Raw genomic sequence first — 17,457 nt, forward strand, 5'->3', positions numbered from 1 at the left:
TTTACTATCTGACCCACCAGGGTAATCGGGTAATCTGTCCTACATCAGTTAAATTATTAGACTAGTCAAAGACCCTAGAAGGATAAAAGAAAAAAATGCCTCCCCCGTAGTTTAATCTGTGTAATTGACTGCTGCAGCTGAGAGAACCTGGGGCCTCAGGCAAAAGCTGGCAGAAATTAAGAATTCTTATCACATCAGTCTCCTGGATCTCTGCCTGAAGGATCTGATGGAAATAAGAGAGGTGAGAGTCTTTTCCTTTGTGTAAATTTAGATTAGCAGGAGAAAATATCTGTGGAATTAGTTCCTTGGCGCTCCCGGATTTTGCTAAGAATGTTATGAGTTTTCTATTGACCCCTTTCTTTCCAGGGAGGGTTACTGTTTTCTTTTGTCTCTGTCATCCATGTCCTGAGCGCTTGACTTTATGCCCAGCGAGAATGTTCTGTCAAGTCTCGTGCTAGCAGGGAGGTGCACGTACCAATGTGTATCTCATGGACACCATATGAGCTGTGGATCTAATCAGCCAGTGAGTCAGATGCTCAGGTAATGACCTGGCCTTGCAACTGGGCTCTCCGCAATCTCTCTGTTCAACCTTGCCAGCTCTTATGCGACTTTGTCCTAAGGTGTCCTTGTCCATAAGAGGCTTTTGTCTTGTCAACTTCTGTTGCTTTGTTAGTGCTAAAAAAAAAAAAAAATCCATGCTGGGAGCACCTGCCAGGTGTCAAAGATTAACAGTTCCATAACCGAAGGCACGTGGCTCTCTACTGGGAAACTGGAGATACATTTTCACAACATCATTCTTATCGCCTGTAGCAACAAAGGGTTTTACTTCTTAGGCTGTCTTTGAGAGTGAACTTTCTGGATCGTGTGGTGGCTGCATGTTTTTCACTGTCTTGGGGACGCCTCTTGCAGGAAAGAAAGGAAGGCTCGAGAAGATGGTCATATCTCAGGCAAGTCCCTGGGATGGCTGCCAAGTGTGGGTTCTTGGCTTTGCACAAGAAAGAACTCAAAAGCGAGTCATGGTAAAGCGAAGGAAGGTTCGTTGAGGGAGATACACACTCTGTAGACAGAGTGAGGGCCATCTCAGAAGGCGAGAGAGGCATCAGGGCACAGCTTTGTCACTTTTTATAAGGATGGGTAATTTCATAAGCTAAAGGATGGGAGGATTATTTCAACTATGTGGGGGAAGGGTTGGGGATTTCCAAGAATTGAGCCACAGCCCTTTTTTTTTTTTTTTTTTAGTTTGTATATTTAATCATTTCTCTTTTTTTTTTGTATTGAGGTAAAGCCAATTAGGGCTTCCCAGGTGGCGCTAGTGGTAAAGAACCCGCCTGCCAATGCAGGAGACATAAGACGTGTGGGTTCTATCCCTAGGATGATCCCCTGGGGGAGGGCATGGTAACCCACTCCCATATTCTTGCCTGGAAAACCCCATGGACAGAGGAGCATGGCGGGCTACAGTCTATGGGGTCACAAAGTCCAACATGACTGAAGTGACTTAGCACACCTGGCTAGACAGAATATGTGGGTTACATTTCATTTGTGGCTAGGTTCCGACCCAGTTGCTGCCAGCCCTCAGAGAAATTATAGCCTAGAACTACCATGACCAAAGTGAGGAATATTCTGATTAGATAAGACCATTTAGGAAGTATACTTACAAGCAAGGGCTTCTGAAATCAAACAGTTAGAGGGATACCTATTTTAACTGGAATTTTATGTGGAAGCCTCCCAAAGGTTCCAAAATTGCCTCTTGAAAGATTTGTTGTAAAAGGCTAATGAAAAATAAAGATACAAGAGGTATCACAACAAAAGATTAGGACTTCCCCGGTGGTACAGTGGATTGGAATCTGCCTGCCAATGCAGGGGACATGGGTTTGATTCCAGGTCCAGGACAATTCCACGTGCTGCAGAGAGACTGAGCCTGTGTGCTGCAGCTGCTGAAGCCCATGCTCTGCAACAAGAGAAGCCACCGCAGTGAGAAGCTCGCAGACTACAATGAAGGGTAGCCCCTGCTCGCCACAGCTAGAGAAAACCCAAGTGCAACAATGAAGACCCAGAACAACCAAAACTAAAATAACTAAATAAATTAAAAAAACAAACAAACGTAAGAAATTTAAACTAAAAGATAATTTACAGAAGAAAAAAAAACAAAACCAACCATGAGATTAACTTAATTCCTACTTTCTCTGTCCTCCTTTGAGTGCTTATCCTAGTAATCCTTTGCCTGAATTCCCTTTCCACTCTGAAGAGACTATTAGACAATTAATTTTGAAAATAAAACCACTTGAGATTGCAGACAGTCTTTCTTAGATACCTGTCACTTCTCGGTCAAAGGCCAAGCTAAGGGCCATAGTTAAAGAATGCCTTAAATGCACGAAGGATTCTCAAAAGTTTTTGTGGATTACCTCCTGAGATTAACAGTTCGATAACAGACAGAAAGAAAATAAGGTGAGAGGCCACCAGTCTGGCTGAACTCATGACAGCTGATATTCAGATCCAGCAGGAATTTTTCCTAGGTTAAAGGGAGCCAGAGGAAAAGGAAAACACTCCAATGTATGCAGAATCAAGGAGATTCAAGAAAAGGAATTCTGACAAATACACATTTCTGATAACCTTAAGACCATAAAACTGAACTGGGTAAGAATTAACAGAACCCTAAGGAAAAACTGGATTCATAAAATTGCTAACAAAAGATCAAGAATTAATACTATGGACTTGAATAAACTGATAAGAATGATTATAATTTATGTGACTTTGTTTTATTGCTTTAAGGCCCTTAAAGGTTTTGTGTTTTCACACTTAGTCCTCCCAGGTCGCGCAGTGGTAAAGAATCTGCCTGCCTGGGGTTTTGCAAAAATTTGGGCACGAATGAGCATGGATGCACACATTCACGCTCTCCACACTTAAGGAAACTTCTTTCTCTTAAGCTATCTATGACTTACAGTAATTTAGTAAAATATATCTTGTGAACAAAGGTGAAACATTTATGTCTTCTCTCTACCAGATTCCTCCAGAATTCAGAAACTCTTAGTTTCTAAGAATCTGTTCTCCTTATAATAGGACACAACGAGAAACATTGGTTATATTACCAATGTGCTTATCCTAGTAATAAGGATGGAATGCCATATTTGAGAGATGTGCAGAGACTCAGATTTGACAAAGAACTCAGGTTGACTTTATGGAGCCAATAAAGCCCCTTCACAAAGCTGGCCTGGCACCTTGCTTACAAGATTACCAGCAAGCTTACCAGCAAGATGAATAAGGCCTTCATCAGCCACTTCCTGGCAGGGGCAGGAATCTCATGATATTTGGGGGAACCTCAAAAATAGAGGACTCACTCAAATCTATAGGATTTGCAAGAGAGTCTGATGGTGTTGACCTAAAACAAAACAGTCAGTTATTTTACCAGCAAAATAGGTGTATATGGGAACAACAAAGAACTGCAATTTGGTACATACAACCTATGGCAAATCACAAGCAAATCTGAAGAACAAAGGGGAGAACTGATAGGGACAGAGTAGGATAATCAAATAGTTAGCTCAGAAATCTCATTAGGCAATTATAGAGGGAACTTTAGGGGGCTTTGGGAGACCTCAGTAAGTTAATGATCACTCAAGAAAACAGGTTTGCTTAATCATAAAACCATGAAACAGAGGCATGAGACATGCCTCAAAACAATAAAACAATGGTGGCATAAGACCCACATTCTACCCAGTGAGCTCAGTAAGTTAATGACCTCTACGACATGCTCTCTGCACACATAAGAAACAATAATTTCTGGAAAGGTGACACTTCAAAGTGAAAGCTCCTCATTGTACTGAGACCTGAAATTATTTTTCCATTGTGCCATGACAGTCCCGGCTGGACCATGTAGGGATATGAAAACTCCACTGTCCAACCTGGAGGAGGAACTCATGATGGAATCGTGACGTCTACTCAAGAATGAAGAATGAAGTGGTCTTCCACCCCCCACCCCCTCCCCCCCCACACACTTTTCCTTTGATTATAAAACTGTAGCACACTGAGTTCTCGGGGCACAGCATCCTCTCTCCTACCCACTTGTAAGCACCACAAGTGTCCTAATCTGATAAATCACTTCTTAGCTATCACTTTGCCTCTTGCTGAATGCCACCTAGCAGTTTCAAAATCATTCTTTGATAGAAAAGAAAGGGAAGGTGGGAGGGGCTGGTATAAACAAAGAGTCCATTGGAAGAAACAGGAAGTTTGAAATGTAGTAGCTTTTCATTGGCCGAGTTGTGACTGTCTCTCGTTGCCTGGGCTGTTGCAGGGCAAGGAGAAGTTCTTCCTTCCTCCTCCTGGGCCTTAAGTAGTAACCTTCTTCTGCTGGAGATGCAAAGTGCAAGTCGCTCAGTCCTGTCTGACTGGCAACCCCATGGACTATACAAAGTACTTTGTATCGGGTTTGCAATTGACATTGAATGGTGGGGCATGCGAGTTCCCTCTTCTAACCTCCCAACTCCATCTTAAATGAGGTTTCTGTTAATTAATTTTCACAATTGGCTGGTCCTTGACTTGGCTTCTTGACCTCAAGAAGCTGTGAAAATTTCACTCTGAAGATTCCTTATGTAAAGTTCCCTCAAACCAGATTTTAGACAGCCTACATGATCAATCACTATTCTTGCTGCACTTATGTAGATAATCTGGCCAAGTCTGATGAGGCTATACTTCCTTTGCAAACAAATTGGTCTTAATTTGTCTATCTTTGGTAGAAATTAAGGTGATTTTAAGATGGCTTAAAATGCAACATTCCAAAAACTAAGATCATGGCATCCAGTCCCATCACTTCATGAAAGATAAATGAGGAAAAAGCAATAACAGTGACAGCTTTTATTTTGGGGGGCTGCAAAATCACTGTGGATGGTGACTGCAGCCATGAAATTAAAAGACAATTGCTCCTTGGAAGAAAAGCAATGTCAAACCTAGACATCATCTTAAAAAGGAGAGACATTACTTTGCTGACAAAGGTCCGTATAACTATGGTTTTTCCAACAGTCTTGTATGGATGTAAGAGTTGGACCATAAAAAAGGCTGAGTGCCGAAGAATTGATGCTTTTGAACTGTGGTGCTAGAGAAGACTCTTGAGAGTCCCTTGGACAGCAAAGAGATCACACCAGTCAATCCTAAAGGAAATCAACCTTGAATATTCATTGGAAAGACTGATACTGAAGCTCCAATACTTTGGCCACCTGATGCGAGGGGCCGACTCATTGGAAAAGACCCTGATGCTGGGAAAGATTGAGGACAGAAGAGGGGCAACAGAGGATGAGATAACTGGATGGCATCACCAACTCAATGGATATGGGTTTGAACAAACTCCAGGAGATGGTGAAGGACAGGGAAGCCTGGCGTGCTACAGTCCAAGGGGTTGCAAAGAGTCAGACACAGCTTAGTGACTGAACAGGGTGATTTTAAAGAGAAAAATTGCTTCAATAGCACACCTTTGTAGATATCAGACTCTAGTGCTGTTCATTGTCTTTGAGATGTTGTTATTTACTTGTGAACTGAACTGGATCCTGAATTCTACTAGTTTCCTTCAATATCTGGTTATGATGTTCCAAACTAAATTTTCCAATTTTCTCCCACCCTTCTGACTTGGAATCACTAAGAACAAAAGCTGCTCTTTTCCTCGAAGCCCTACAGACTGAATGACTTGATATAAACTTCAGAGAAATTGCCACAATAGCTCATATTTAGACAATCTTCTTTGTGTTTGTTGTCTGGGCCATTCAGAAAAATTTGATGGTCCACCAGTATGCCTGATGATATCATCAGATATTCAAACTGCGAATCAGGAGAATCTGATTGCCACCACTTGCCCTCCATCTGAAGATGCTTTGAGCCTGACATCTAAAACTGATATCAGCTCTCACTGGATGCTCTCAGGACTCAGACATTGGGTTATAACTTGCTCCAATCATTCACTTTGTTTCCTTAGAAATTCCTCTTAAGACTCACATACTTGGAGAACGAACATATGGTTGCTTGTACACGATGCTGGATTTAAAATGGATAACCAGCAAGGACCTCCTGTATAGCACATGGACTCTACTCAGTGTTATGTGGCAGCCTAGATGGGAGAGGAGTTTGGGGAGAATGGATACATATATGTGTATGGCTGAGTCCCTCACTTGAAACTATTCACAACATTGTTAATTGTCTATACCCCAACACAAAATTAAAAGTTAAAAAAGAAAAAGAAATTCCTCTTATTAAAAAAGAAAAAGAAATTCCTCTTATTAAATACCTGATTTCCTGTACAATATAGAGCTAACTTTGGGGACCCAGTTGCATCACTTACCTCCTGAAATGAGATATATAACTCTAACTGAACTGACCTATTCTCACCATTGGGAAACTGGTTCAACGTGGTACGGACCAATCTATCAACTTAGTTTCTGGGCTGTGAGACATCTTGGAAAATTTTCAAAAGAATTTTCTGCTATACGGGAACAAAATTTGCCACCACAGAATTTAACTCTTTGGCATAGGGCTATTTCAGGCTGATTACTTTTAAGAAACTGCAGACCATGAGAAACTCTGAAAACTGAGTAGAAGTTACCCTTTTGTACAGGGGAAATCTCCATCTGTAAGGATATCTCCCTCAGTGTACCAGGAAGAGGAAGATGACCTTATTTCTAGACACATTTACCAGTGCAGAGTTCACTTAAGTTCAGTCACTCAGTCGTGTCTGACTCTTTGCAGCTCCATGGACCACAGCACACCAGGCCTCCCTGTTCATCAACAACTCCCGAAGTTTACGCAAACTCATGTCCAGTGCAGAAGAGAAAACCTCAAATCCACACAAAACCTAACCTTCTTTACTGTGCTTTCCCTGGTGACCTTCCATAGGTCTCCACCCCCAGCATCTTTTGTTCGTTGTTTTAAATATTTATTTTTATTTATTTATTTGGCTGGGCAGGAACTTAGCTGTGGCATGTGAACTCTTCGCTTTGGCATGTGGATCCAGACCAGGGATGGAATCTGGCCCCCTTCATGGAAGTGCGGAGTCTTAGCCACTGGACCACCAGGGAAATCCTACATCTTCTGCTTTAAATATATATGTATTTACTTCTGGCTGCATTGGCTCTTTGGTTGTTACTCATGAGCTTCCTCTAGTTGTGGCAAGTGGGGGCCACCCCTCCTTCTAGTGTGCCAGCTTCTCACTGCAGTGCCTTTTCTTGTTGCAGAGCACCTGCCCTGGGCACCAGGGCTTCAATACTTGCGGCACACAGGCTTAGTTGCTCTGAGGCCTGTGGGATCTTCCCCAACCAGGAATCAAACCAGTGTTCCCTGCATTGGCAGGTGGATTCTTAACCACTGGACCACCAGAGAAGTCCCACATCTTTTGTTTTTTTTTTAACTGAAGATGATATTTAGGGTGAAGAGCTTCCACCATGCCATTTTCAGGGAGATACTCAGTTTTTCTGAGTATCTCACATATATACAGGAGGTATGAAAAAGTGGAAGTGTTAGTCCTTCAGTCCTGTCTGACTCTTTGTGACCCCATGGACTGTAGCCCACCAGACTCCTCAGTCCATGGAATTCTCTAGGCAATAATACTGGAGTGGGTTGCCATTTCTTTCTCCTGGGGATCTCCCCGGACCCAGGGATCAGAACTGGGTCTCCTGCATTGCAGGCAGATTCTTTATCATCTGAGCCTTCAGGGAAGCCCTACAGGAGGTATACATATTATTAAATGTTTGTTTTTCTCCTGACAATATCTTATATCATTTTAGTTATTAGACTAGGAAAAAACCTGGGAGGGTAGAGGAATTCAGCTTTCTAAGCCAGGCAATCCTTTCCCTAGGGCAATAATCCCAAGCAGCTCGGTCCATTAGCGCTGGGGGCCTGCATAGGTCTATTCTTTTGATATCCGCATCTTTATCTCCCGGAGTCTGTATAACAACACTGAACAGTTCATCGTATGAGGTCCTGTATTGTTTCCATAGTATTTCTTCCCAATTGCGAGATTTCTGAGTTCAGGGCCAGAACCAAGTCCTCGCGTCCCCACTCTTCCCGCCACTGCGTCCCCCTCCGTCCTATCCCCACCACGGCGCCGAACACAAGGAAGCACATCAGAGGTTCCACAATTCTTTTCTAAGATCCACTGATTACAGGCTTTGGAGCCCTGAGCAGCCGCAGGCTGGCGTTCCCCCAGGGAGGCTGCAGGAGGGCGCCAGTGTGGACAGCGAGCACAATGTGGAGATACTGGAGTCCCGATTCCAGCGGGTTAGGGGAGGGCGTCACCTAACCAGGCTGGTCCCAGTGGAAATAGCCAGCCCGGCGGCTTGGCCGCGCCTGCGCGCCCGCCAGCCCGGCCTCTGGCCGGTCCCCACCGCAAAGCGCGCGGAGCCGCGCGGCCCTCTTTGTGCGGGCATCAGGTGCACACCCGGGAGCGAAGGTCGCCGGCGTGCGCGTAAGCGTCCGGAACCCCCACCGCCGCCCCCTCTTGCCCGCAAGGCTCCCCTGGGATCTCCTCAGGCGCCCCGGGCTGGAGTGGCGGGAGGGAGGAGTTCGGACACGTAACCGGCCTCCCGGCCCCTCTGGACTCCGCGTGGCCGGGCAGGCGGGGGAGCCGGGAACCGCTGCCCCAGCCCGCTGGCCTTCGAAAGATCCTCCTGGGCCAATGGCAGGAGGGGCGACGCGCCCGGATTGGTGCAGGCGCTCTGCTGATCACTGTGGAAACCCAGGCGGAGGGGAACGCGGGAGGATGCGGAGCCCCTGGCGGGGGGAGCCAGAGGGGCGGGCAGAGGAGGTTTCGAGGCCCTGAGCTACCCAGGAGTTTTCTCTGGAGGCAAAAGTCCACTGCGAGCTGGGGGTGGGGGGTGGGGAGGGGGGCGGAGGGAGGGCTGGAGGGAGGGGACCGCTTGGGGGCACTTAGAAGCGGAGAGGAAAGGCAGGGATACTCCGGAGCCGAGGCGAGGAGGCTGGGGGAGGGGACGTCGTGGGAGGAGGAGGAGAAGACAAAAGCCGAAAGGAGAAGGGCCCGGACCGCACTCACCGCAGTGCACTGGGCCACCCGGTCAGCAGGCAGCATGGGGAAGGGGGGAAACCAGGACGAGGGGGCCACCGAGCTTGAGGCGCCGATGCCTACCTTCCGCTGGGAGGAGATTCAGAAGCACAACCTGCGCACCGACAAGTGGCTGGTCATCGATCGCAAGGTCTACAACATCACCAAATGGTCCAGCCGGCACCCCGGGGGGCAGCGGGTCATCGGGCACTACGCCGGGGAAGATGCTACGGTAAGGGCCTGGGGCCTCTCCCGCCACCCTTCTCCGCTGCAGGAGGGAGGCAGGAGCCGTGGGTCCACAGGGCGTCAGACAAGACCTCCAGCGCCGAATGGAGCTTGGGGGGCCGTCCCGGAGGGAAGGAAAAGTGTCTACGGCGCTCACCTCCCGCTCCGAATCCTCGTCCCGTGGCGCAGTTGGGTCAGCGTGCCGTGGGGGTCGGATTTTGGAGCCCGGGAGGCAGATCCGAGGGGTGGAGATCCGTGCAGGATCTATCGCGCGCGCTTGGACCCTTGCGTCCGTTCCTTCCTCCGAGTTCATCCGGAGCCCGAGACTCCCCCAAAGCGGGGCGCCGGGACCCTGGGACTTTGGCGCCCCCAGCATGGAAGATGGCCGCCCCTGGGCCCCGCGGAGAGGAGCGGGAGAGGAGCCAGGTGTAGGACTCGGCGCGCGTTCCCCACTCTCCGGCCAGACAAGGGGGCGGGGAAGGAAAGCTAGTCCTCGGCCAGGTCTCGCTCCTGCTGGAATTCCAGTCTCAGACGGTCCGCAATGGCTGCCTCGGAGACCCCGCCTGGTAGCTGCTGTTCCCACGCTTTCAGAGACTACTGAGACCCCCCACCTCCCCGCCCCCACCCCCCGCAGAGATCGGCGTTCTTGAGGGGGTGGGAGGAGGCTGTGCTGATGGAAACTGGTAGAAAGAAAAAGGGCTGGAGTTTGCAAAGCCCAGGTGGAGAGGTGCCTTGGGACGGGACGATATAGCAGCACTAGGCTGGCTTGGGCAACAGGTCCGGCTGCACCCGAGGTTACTCTGGGACTTCAGCTCAATGGTCCTCTGTTCCCAAATCCTGCCAAGAATGCCCTTACTTCATCCTGCCCTGGGAGAGGTAGGGGCGCCCTAGGATCTTCCCGGAGCAAGGGCTGCCCATCTCACCCTCAACTTTAGGCACCAAACCTGCAGCTTTGTGACTGCACAGCACCCCCACCTCCTCCTGAACTCAGAGAGGCAGGGAGGAAAGAAAGGGACCACCCTTGGTGGCAGTGAGCTGGAAGCAGAGAAGTGTGACAGCGAGGAGAACTTGGGAGAGGTGACTAGGGAGGGATCAACTTGACATAGCTCATCCCACCTGGAGGTCTGGCATGCTGACCTGTTTGGGCTTTTGCTGTTCAAGCTCTATGGGCCTGTCAGTGGGTGGGGTTCTACATCTCCCTACCTCTTCTATCTCTTTGGGACAGGCAGAGTCAAAGGATGGGGCAGGTCAGACAGCTATAATCTAAGCTGTTACTTGGCCCCTTGCTTTGACCAGCAGAGGGTCAGTGATAGCTTTTGGCCCCATACCCTTTTACCTGCTTGTGAACTTGGCTTAAGCCCTTGGGGCCGTGAAAGTGATCGTGACTTAAGTAGGTATAAGATTTTTAAGCACCATCAGTTTATTATTTCATTGGGACCTTTATACAACCCTGTGAGGAGGTGGCATAAGAGGAGTTCCCAAGTAAAGACTTGACTCTTGGTTGGAGTCTTGCCATGACTTCATTAATAAGTTCTGAAGGTTCCTGCCCATGGTTGAGCCTTCATTGAAAAGTTTCCTAGAAAAGTCAAAAGCCCGTGGATTGGTATGGTGGATTGGTCTGTTTATTCCATTGTTGTTCTTTAGTTTCTCAGTTGTGTCCAACTCTTCTGCAACCCCATGGACTGTAGCCTGCCAGGCTCCTCTGTCCATGGAATTCTCCAGGCAAGAATACTGGAGTGGGTTGCCATTTCCTTCTCCAGGGAATCTTCGCCACCCAGGGATCAAACCTGGGTCTCCCGCATCACAGGCAGATTCTTTACTGTCTGAGCCACCAGGGAGAGGGAAGCCCATTTATTCCGTAGTGTTAAATAAATATATTTTCTTAGGTGGCAAGGCATTTCATAAACTGCAAGCATTAGATAAATGCAATGGAGTATTATTTACTGCAACATACTAAGTCTAAGCTTGTACTGCTCACTGATGACAGGCCAGTAGTCAAGATCCAGTTGTTGTGGCAAGGAATAAGGACTTTATACCTAAGGCCGCCGAACTGAGAGGAGAGTGGGCTCCTGCCCCAAAGCCCCATCGTGCCTGAGTTAGAATTCAGGATCCTTTTATACTTAAAGGGGAAGGAGACAAGTCGAACACTTCTGGTTTCCATTAGCCTCATGAGGGGATGTGTTAGTGTCTTCCTCCCTGCAGTCATTCACAGGTTTGGTCAGGAGGTTTTCTGGGAGCTAAACAAAGGTATTAATATTTTAGCTCAATGTTCATTACCTGGGAAGCAGGTTCCCAGAAATGAGCCATTATGTATAATTAAAGTTTATAGGCAAACATCCCTTTAGTGATTAACTTGTAATAGACTACAGACAAGGTTCTAACATATTACGTTATCAGAGAAGTGAGTGTAAGAGTGAGGATTATGTAACAGCTGGAATGTAAAGTAAACAAAGAGGAATTTGGAGGAAACTTTTTAAAATCTATGCCAGGTCTATTTGGTGTAGCAAGACACAGAAAGAATCGCTATGCCCAGAGCTTACTACCTTGTGAGATAAAACTTTTGGGGCATGAAATGCATTAATCTTGTTGAATAATGGTGGAGTGAGCAACTGGATTTTCTCTCTCCCTCTCTCTCCCCATCTCTCTCTCTCCCTCCCCATCTCTCTTTCGCTTGGGACCACAATTGAAAAAGACCACACAGGAAGTCTGATGTCTCTGGAGAGGGGACTCCAGGGACACGGGAACAGGCTGGGAATGGAGAGACTACTTTCTTGCTGTTGAACAAGTGGCTTTGCTCTTGGGCGTGGACTTCCTCAGAGTCGGGGCAGTGAGAGTATTTACAGTCTTGTAAAGTTTGGGAAGGGTTGATGGGTAGATAGAGGTCAGCTTCCTGGGAGCACTCGAATGCACTGTTCTGAGCCAATCTAGATGCAGTAGAATCCTCACCGGAGGCTGGCAGTCAAGGAAGCCAGATAATCTGGGGCCTCAACAGGGGATTTTCCTGTTACCGAAGAGCAAGAACAAGCAGTTGTCATTTGGTCCTTCTGCTTTCAAGCGTAAAAAATGAAACTAAATTTTTACAGCTCACAAGGCACAATTGTACAGATCAGGCCTGTAGTGAGTAGCTCTCATTGATCCTGGATTTAAAAACCTTGCTATCTTGGCAGCGTACCTGCTAAGTCGCTTCAGTCGTGTCTGACTCTTTGTGACCCTATGGAGCTTTTCAGATTCCTATGTCCATGGAATTCTCCAGGCAAGGATACTGGAGTGGGTTGCCATGCCCTTCTCTAGGAGATCTTTCCAACCTGGGGATCAAACCCATATCTCTTAACATCTCCTGCACTGAGAGGCGAGTTCTTTACCACTAGCATCACCTGGGAAGCCCCTCTTGGCAAAGTAAAGTCGCTCAGTCATGTCCGACTCTTTGACACCCCATGGACTGCAGCCTACCAGGCTCCTCTGCCCATGGGATTTTCCAGACAAGAGTACTGGAGTGGGCTCCCATTTCCTTCTCCAGGGGATCTTCCCAACCCAGGGATCAAACCCAGGTCTCCCGCATTGCAGACAGTCGCTTTACCATCTGAGCCACCAGGGAAGCGCCTCTTGGCAGCACTCAGACCACTATCAGGATCTACCATCAGGGAGACCTCCTAGCCCATCTTCCCTTCCCGCCTCCTCTACTCCCTCCTGTTTTCACCTTGGGTTTCTTCCCCTCTAGTCCTCTGGCTCTTCTCCGGTCTTTGCCTTGCTGTGGGCAAAGGGTGCCCTTGCCTGTGTCCCAGGGCGTCTTTCCTCTTTCAGAGGCAGAGTCCTACCGCTGCAGAACTTTTTTTTTTTTTCCTATTGAAGTATAGTTAATTTACAGTGTTGTGTCAGTTTCAAATGTACAGCAAAGTGATTCAGTTATATACATACATACAGATTTCAGACTGTTTTTCAGATTCTATTACAAGACATCGCATATAGCTCCCTGTGCTATACAATAATGCCCTCATTGTTTATCTTTTTTATATATAGTAGTGTGTATGTGTTAATCCCAAACTCTTAATTCATCTCAAACCTCCTTCCCACTTTCCATCCAGAACTTTTCATGTTTAACAAAGACTCATCATACATTTTCGGGCTTCCCTGATGGCTCAGCAGGTGAAGAATCTGCCTGCAATGCAGGAGATGCGAGTTCAGTCCCCAGGTCAGGAAGATTCCCCTGGAGGAGGAAATGCAACCCACTCCAGTATTCTTGCTTGGAAAATCCCATGGACAGAGGAACCTGGTGGGCTGCAGTCCTTGGGGTAAAGAATCAGACACAACTAAGCATGCTCTTACAGTTACTCATCACCCATTTTCCCCAGCATCTCTGTAGCCCCAAGTTGGTCCTGGGCACAAAGGTGAATATCTAAAAGGTAGTGAATGCACCTGCTGGATTTGCTTCTCTCCTTTCAAATGGAGACTTGAATCTGGAACTTTTACCTCTAGACCCCAGCTGCCCCACCTCTGTGCATTGTCACATTGACTTCCTGCCCTGTCTGCATCTGTTGCCTCTGGGAACCCAGGGAAGGTGAGAAGAGGTCAAGATTCATTCCTCTTTTCATTTCTCCTAGGCTGTTCTTGGGAAAAGGCGACAGCTTGAAAATGGAATGAATCTCTGGCCTCCTCAAGTCAGGAGGCTGCAGGTTTGAAAGGCAGAGGACCTGGGTTTGAGTCCTAGCTTTAGGAATCCTAGGCAAGGCACTTAACCCTGAACTTCACTTTCCAGGTCTATGAAATGGGAAGGTTATTTATTATCAGGCTTACATTGGCTGTGGATGAGTCACTCTTTAAATTTCAGAACACTCTACTGGTGTGCAGGGTCATTACTGTGGGACCCTTAGCCTCCTGCACATGGGTATATAGGTTCCCAGCATGCATAATAGTTCAGTTCAGTCACTCAGTTGTGTCCAACTCTTTGCAACCCATGGACTGCAGCACACCAGGCTTCCCTGTCCATCACCAACTCCCAGAGCTTGCTCAAACTCATGTCCAACAAGTTGGTGATACCATCCAACTGAAACCGTTTACCTCAGATTGGGACTTGAACCCACATGGCTGGGACTCAAAACCAGCCAAAACCCAGCTTGGGACTTCAGCCCACATGGCTGGGACTCAAACTTGGCCAAAACCCAGTTTGGAACTTGAACCCATGTGGCTGGAACTCGAAACCGGCCAAAACCCTGCTTGGGACTTGAAACAGCCAAAACCCATGGTACCTGGTTTCAGGACATAATGAAGCTTAGGTTCTTGATGTCTCATCACAGAAAGAATTCAGTGAGAGAGAAAGTGATAGGTAAGAAGTGGATTTATTCAGATATAGAGAGAAGCACACTCCACAGACAGAGTGTGGGCCATCACAGAGGGCGAATGCAGCTGCAAAATTTGATGTGGTTAGTTTTTATAGGCTGGGTAATTTCATATGCTAATGAGTGGGAGGATTATTCCAGCTATTTTGGGGGAAGGGCTGGAGATTTCCAGGATTTGGGCCACCGCCCACTCCTTGGTCTTTTAAAAGTGCTGTGGAACTGTCATGGCACCTCTGGGTGTGTGATTTCACTTGTTAATTGAGGATTAAGATCTAGTCTTGTCTGCCACTTTGGTCCCATTTGATTCTAATTGGTTTATGTTGTGTCCTTGGGCTGTGTCATTCTTTTAAAAGTTGTGCCCTGCCCCTTTCCCTCCTGTTACACAACCATCTTATCTTCTGTCGTCCTGTCTCCTCCTCCCTTTAATCTTTTCCAGCATCAGGGTCTTTTCCAATGAGTCGGTTCTTTGCATCAGGTAGCCAAAGTATTGGAGTTTCAGCTTCAGCATCAGTCCTTCCAATGAATATTCATTCCAATGAATATTCAGAACTGATTTTCTTTAGGATTGACTGGTGTGATCTCCTTGCTGTCCGAGGGACTCTCAAGAGTCTTCTCCAACACCGCAGTTCAAAAGCATCAATTCTTCGGCTCTCAGTTTTCCTTATGGTCCAACTCTCACATCCATACACAATTACTGGAAAAACCATAGCTTTGACTATATGGACCTTTGTCGGTAAAATAATGTATCTGCTTTTTAATATGCTGTCTAGGTTTGTCATGGGCTTCTCTCGTGGCTCAGTTGGTAAAAAGAATCCGCCTGCAATGTGGGAGACCTGGGTTCAATCCCTGGGTTGGGAAGATCCCCTAGAGAAGGGAAAGGCTACCCACTCCAGTATTCTGGCCTAGAGAATTCCATACTGTATAGTCCATAGGATCGCAAAGAGTCGGACACGACTGAGCGACTTTCGCTACACTACTACTACTTCTAGGTTTGCCATAGCTTTCCTTCCAAGGAGCAAGTGTCTTTTCATTCCATGGCTGCAGTCACCATCTGCAGTGATTTTGGAGCCCCAAGAAAATGAAGTCTGTCACTCTTTCCATTGTTTCATTTTTATCAAGAGGCTCTTTAGTTCCTCTTTGCTTTTTGAATAAGAGTGGTGTCATCTGCATATCTGAGGTTATTGATATTTCTCCCAGCAAGTCTTGATTCTAGCTTGTGCTTCATCCAGCCCGGCGGCATTTCGTATGATGTACTCTGCATATAAGTTGAATAAGCAAGGTGACAACATACAGCCTTTACATACTCCTTTCCCAATTTGGAACCAGTCTGCATAGTAGGGTGTTCAGTAAACCAGAAAAGAACAAGCAGGAAGCAGAGGAAACTTGGTGACCTCTTTGTTGCCAAAGGTAAAAGATATTTACATGAAATCCCTCTGGTGTCTGTGCCTCTTGAAGGCAGCTCCACCCCCTCAGCTAGATCTTTGTGGGAGCAGTCCACTTCCTGCTGGCTGCAGCCTCTGGGAGGTCTTGTACCCAGCCCCAGCATTGCTGATGTGTTCAGCATTTTACTGAGATGTGTTCCCTTGCTGTAATCCCTTCATGCCTGGGTTGCTTGTGCCTGGCATCAGCAGGGACCCTCTCGTCAGGAGCCCTCTGGCCACAGAATACTGCGGGGTGGGGCCCCCCACCCCAGCCTCCATTGCTTCTTTCCCTTGGAGGGGACATGGTACAGGGGCTTCCCACCCTGCCCTCATCCTGCTTAAATCTCCCCACTGTGGAAAGGAAGTCAGCATCCTTGGATCCAGCTGAGAACAAAGGGTCCCTCCTCTGCATCTCCCTCTGTAATCCCTTGTTCTGCAGAATCCTTGTGCCTAGGGCCACTGTTGTCTGCCCTGAGTTTGCTTCTCCTGAGCTTCCCCAGTCCCTGGCCATGTGCCCAGAAGTGGGGAGCTGGATTAGAGATTCACCTTGCTCTGCAGAGGTGGGAAGCTTCCGAGAATTCGCCAGCCAGTGCAGGAGACGTAAGAGATGCAGGTTCGAGATCTGAGTCTGGAAGATCCCATGGAGTAGGAAATGGCAACGCATTCCAGTATTCTTACCTGGAAAAATCCCATGGACAGAAGAAGAGCCTGGCGGGCTACAATCTATAGTCTTGCAAAGAGCTGGACACCACTGAGCACACACACACAGCACGCCGCAGAGGTGGACACAGCCAGAAATAGACGTGACACCTGGTGGTCAGTGCAGGAGGAGCTGTGAGTTCTGCTCAGCACATGGCGGCTGGACAGGGAGGATCTCTTCATGCAGAAAGGGCTGGCATGGGAACCGGGAGATGGTGGAAGCAGGAGCTGGTGAAGGTCTTTCATCTGGGAATCTGGGTGTTTTGCTCCTTTATCTACAGCATAACCTCCCTAGCATCTAATACACACATCTACCCTCCTGGGGGTGAGTCTGCCGCCCAACCGCTGGCCACTCCCTCCCCTTCACCTGCGTCCCTGGCCTTCCTGGAAAGTCTTTGGTTCCAATCTCCCTGTCAGATGAGGATAAAGCCTGCCTTCAGTTCTTCTTCCAAAGTCAACATGTGGATTGGCCTGTACTACCTTGCCCCTTGGTCTACCTCGTGTGAGCCAGATGTTTTAACCGAGCAGCTGCTGGGAGCCCCCTGCAACCTTGTAAGGCGCACCTGTGACACTTGCAAAGGGGACACACAAAAAGGCAACTTTCAGGAGGAAGAAGCTCATGCTGATCGAGGCCTTTGTATGAACAGGGCTTCCCTGGTGGCTCAGATGGTTAAGAATCTGCCTGCAATGCAGGAGATCCAGGTTCTGTCCTTGGGTCAGGAAGACTGCCTGGAGGAGGAAATGGCAACCC

General features: G+C 47.7%; 1 protein-coding gene across 1 annotated transcript in view; it reads left to right on the forward strand.

The window, feature by feature from the left end:
- The first annotated feature begins 9,053 nt into the window (after positions 1 to 9,053).
- Positions 9,054 to 17,457, forward strand: part of FADS2 (fatty acid desaturase 2) — a 35,675-nt gene continuing 27,271 nt past the window's right edge. Inside the window, exon 1 of the mRNA NM_001319796.1 lies at positions 9,054 to 9,260. Coding sequence (NP_001306725.1) covers positions 9,054 to 9,260 — 207 coding nt within the window. The remainder of the gene's footprint in view (positions 9,261 to 17,457) is intronic.

Source organism: Bubalus bubalis, chromosome 5, assembly GCF_019923935.1.
Source record: "Bubalus bubalis isolate 160015118507 breed Murrah chromosome 5, NDDB_SH_1, whole genome shotgun sequence".
NCBI classification, from domain to species: Eukaryota; Metazoa; Chordata; class Mammalia; order Artiodactyla; family Bovidae; genus Bubalus; species Bubalus bubalis.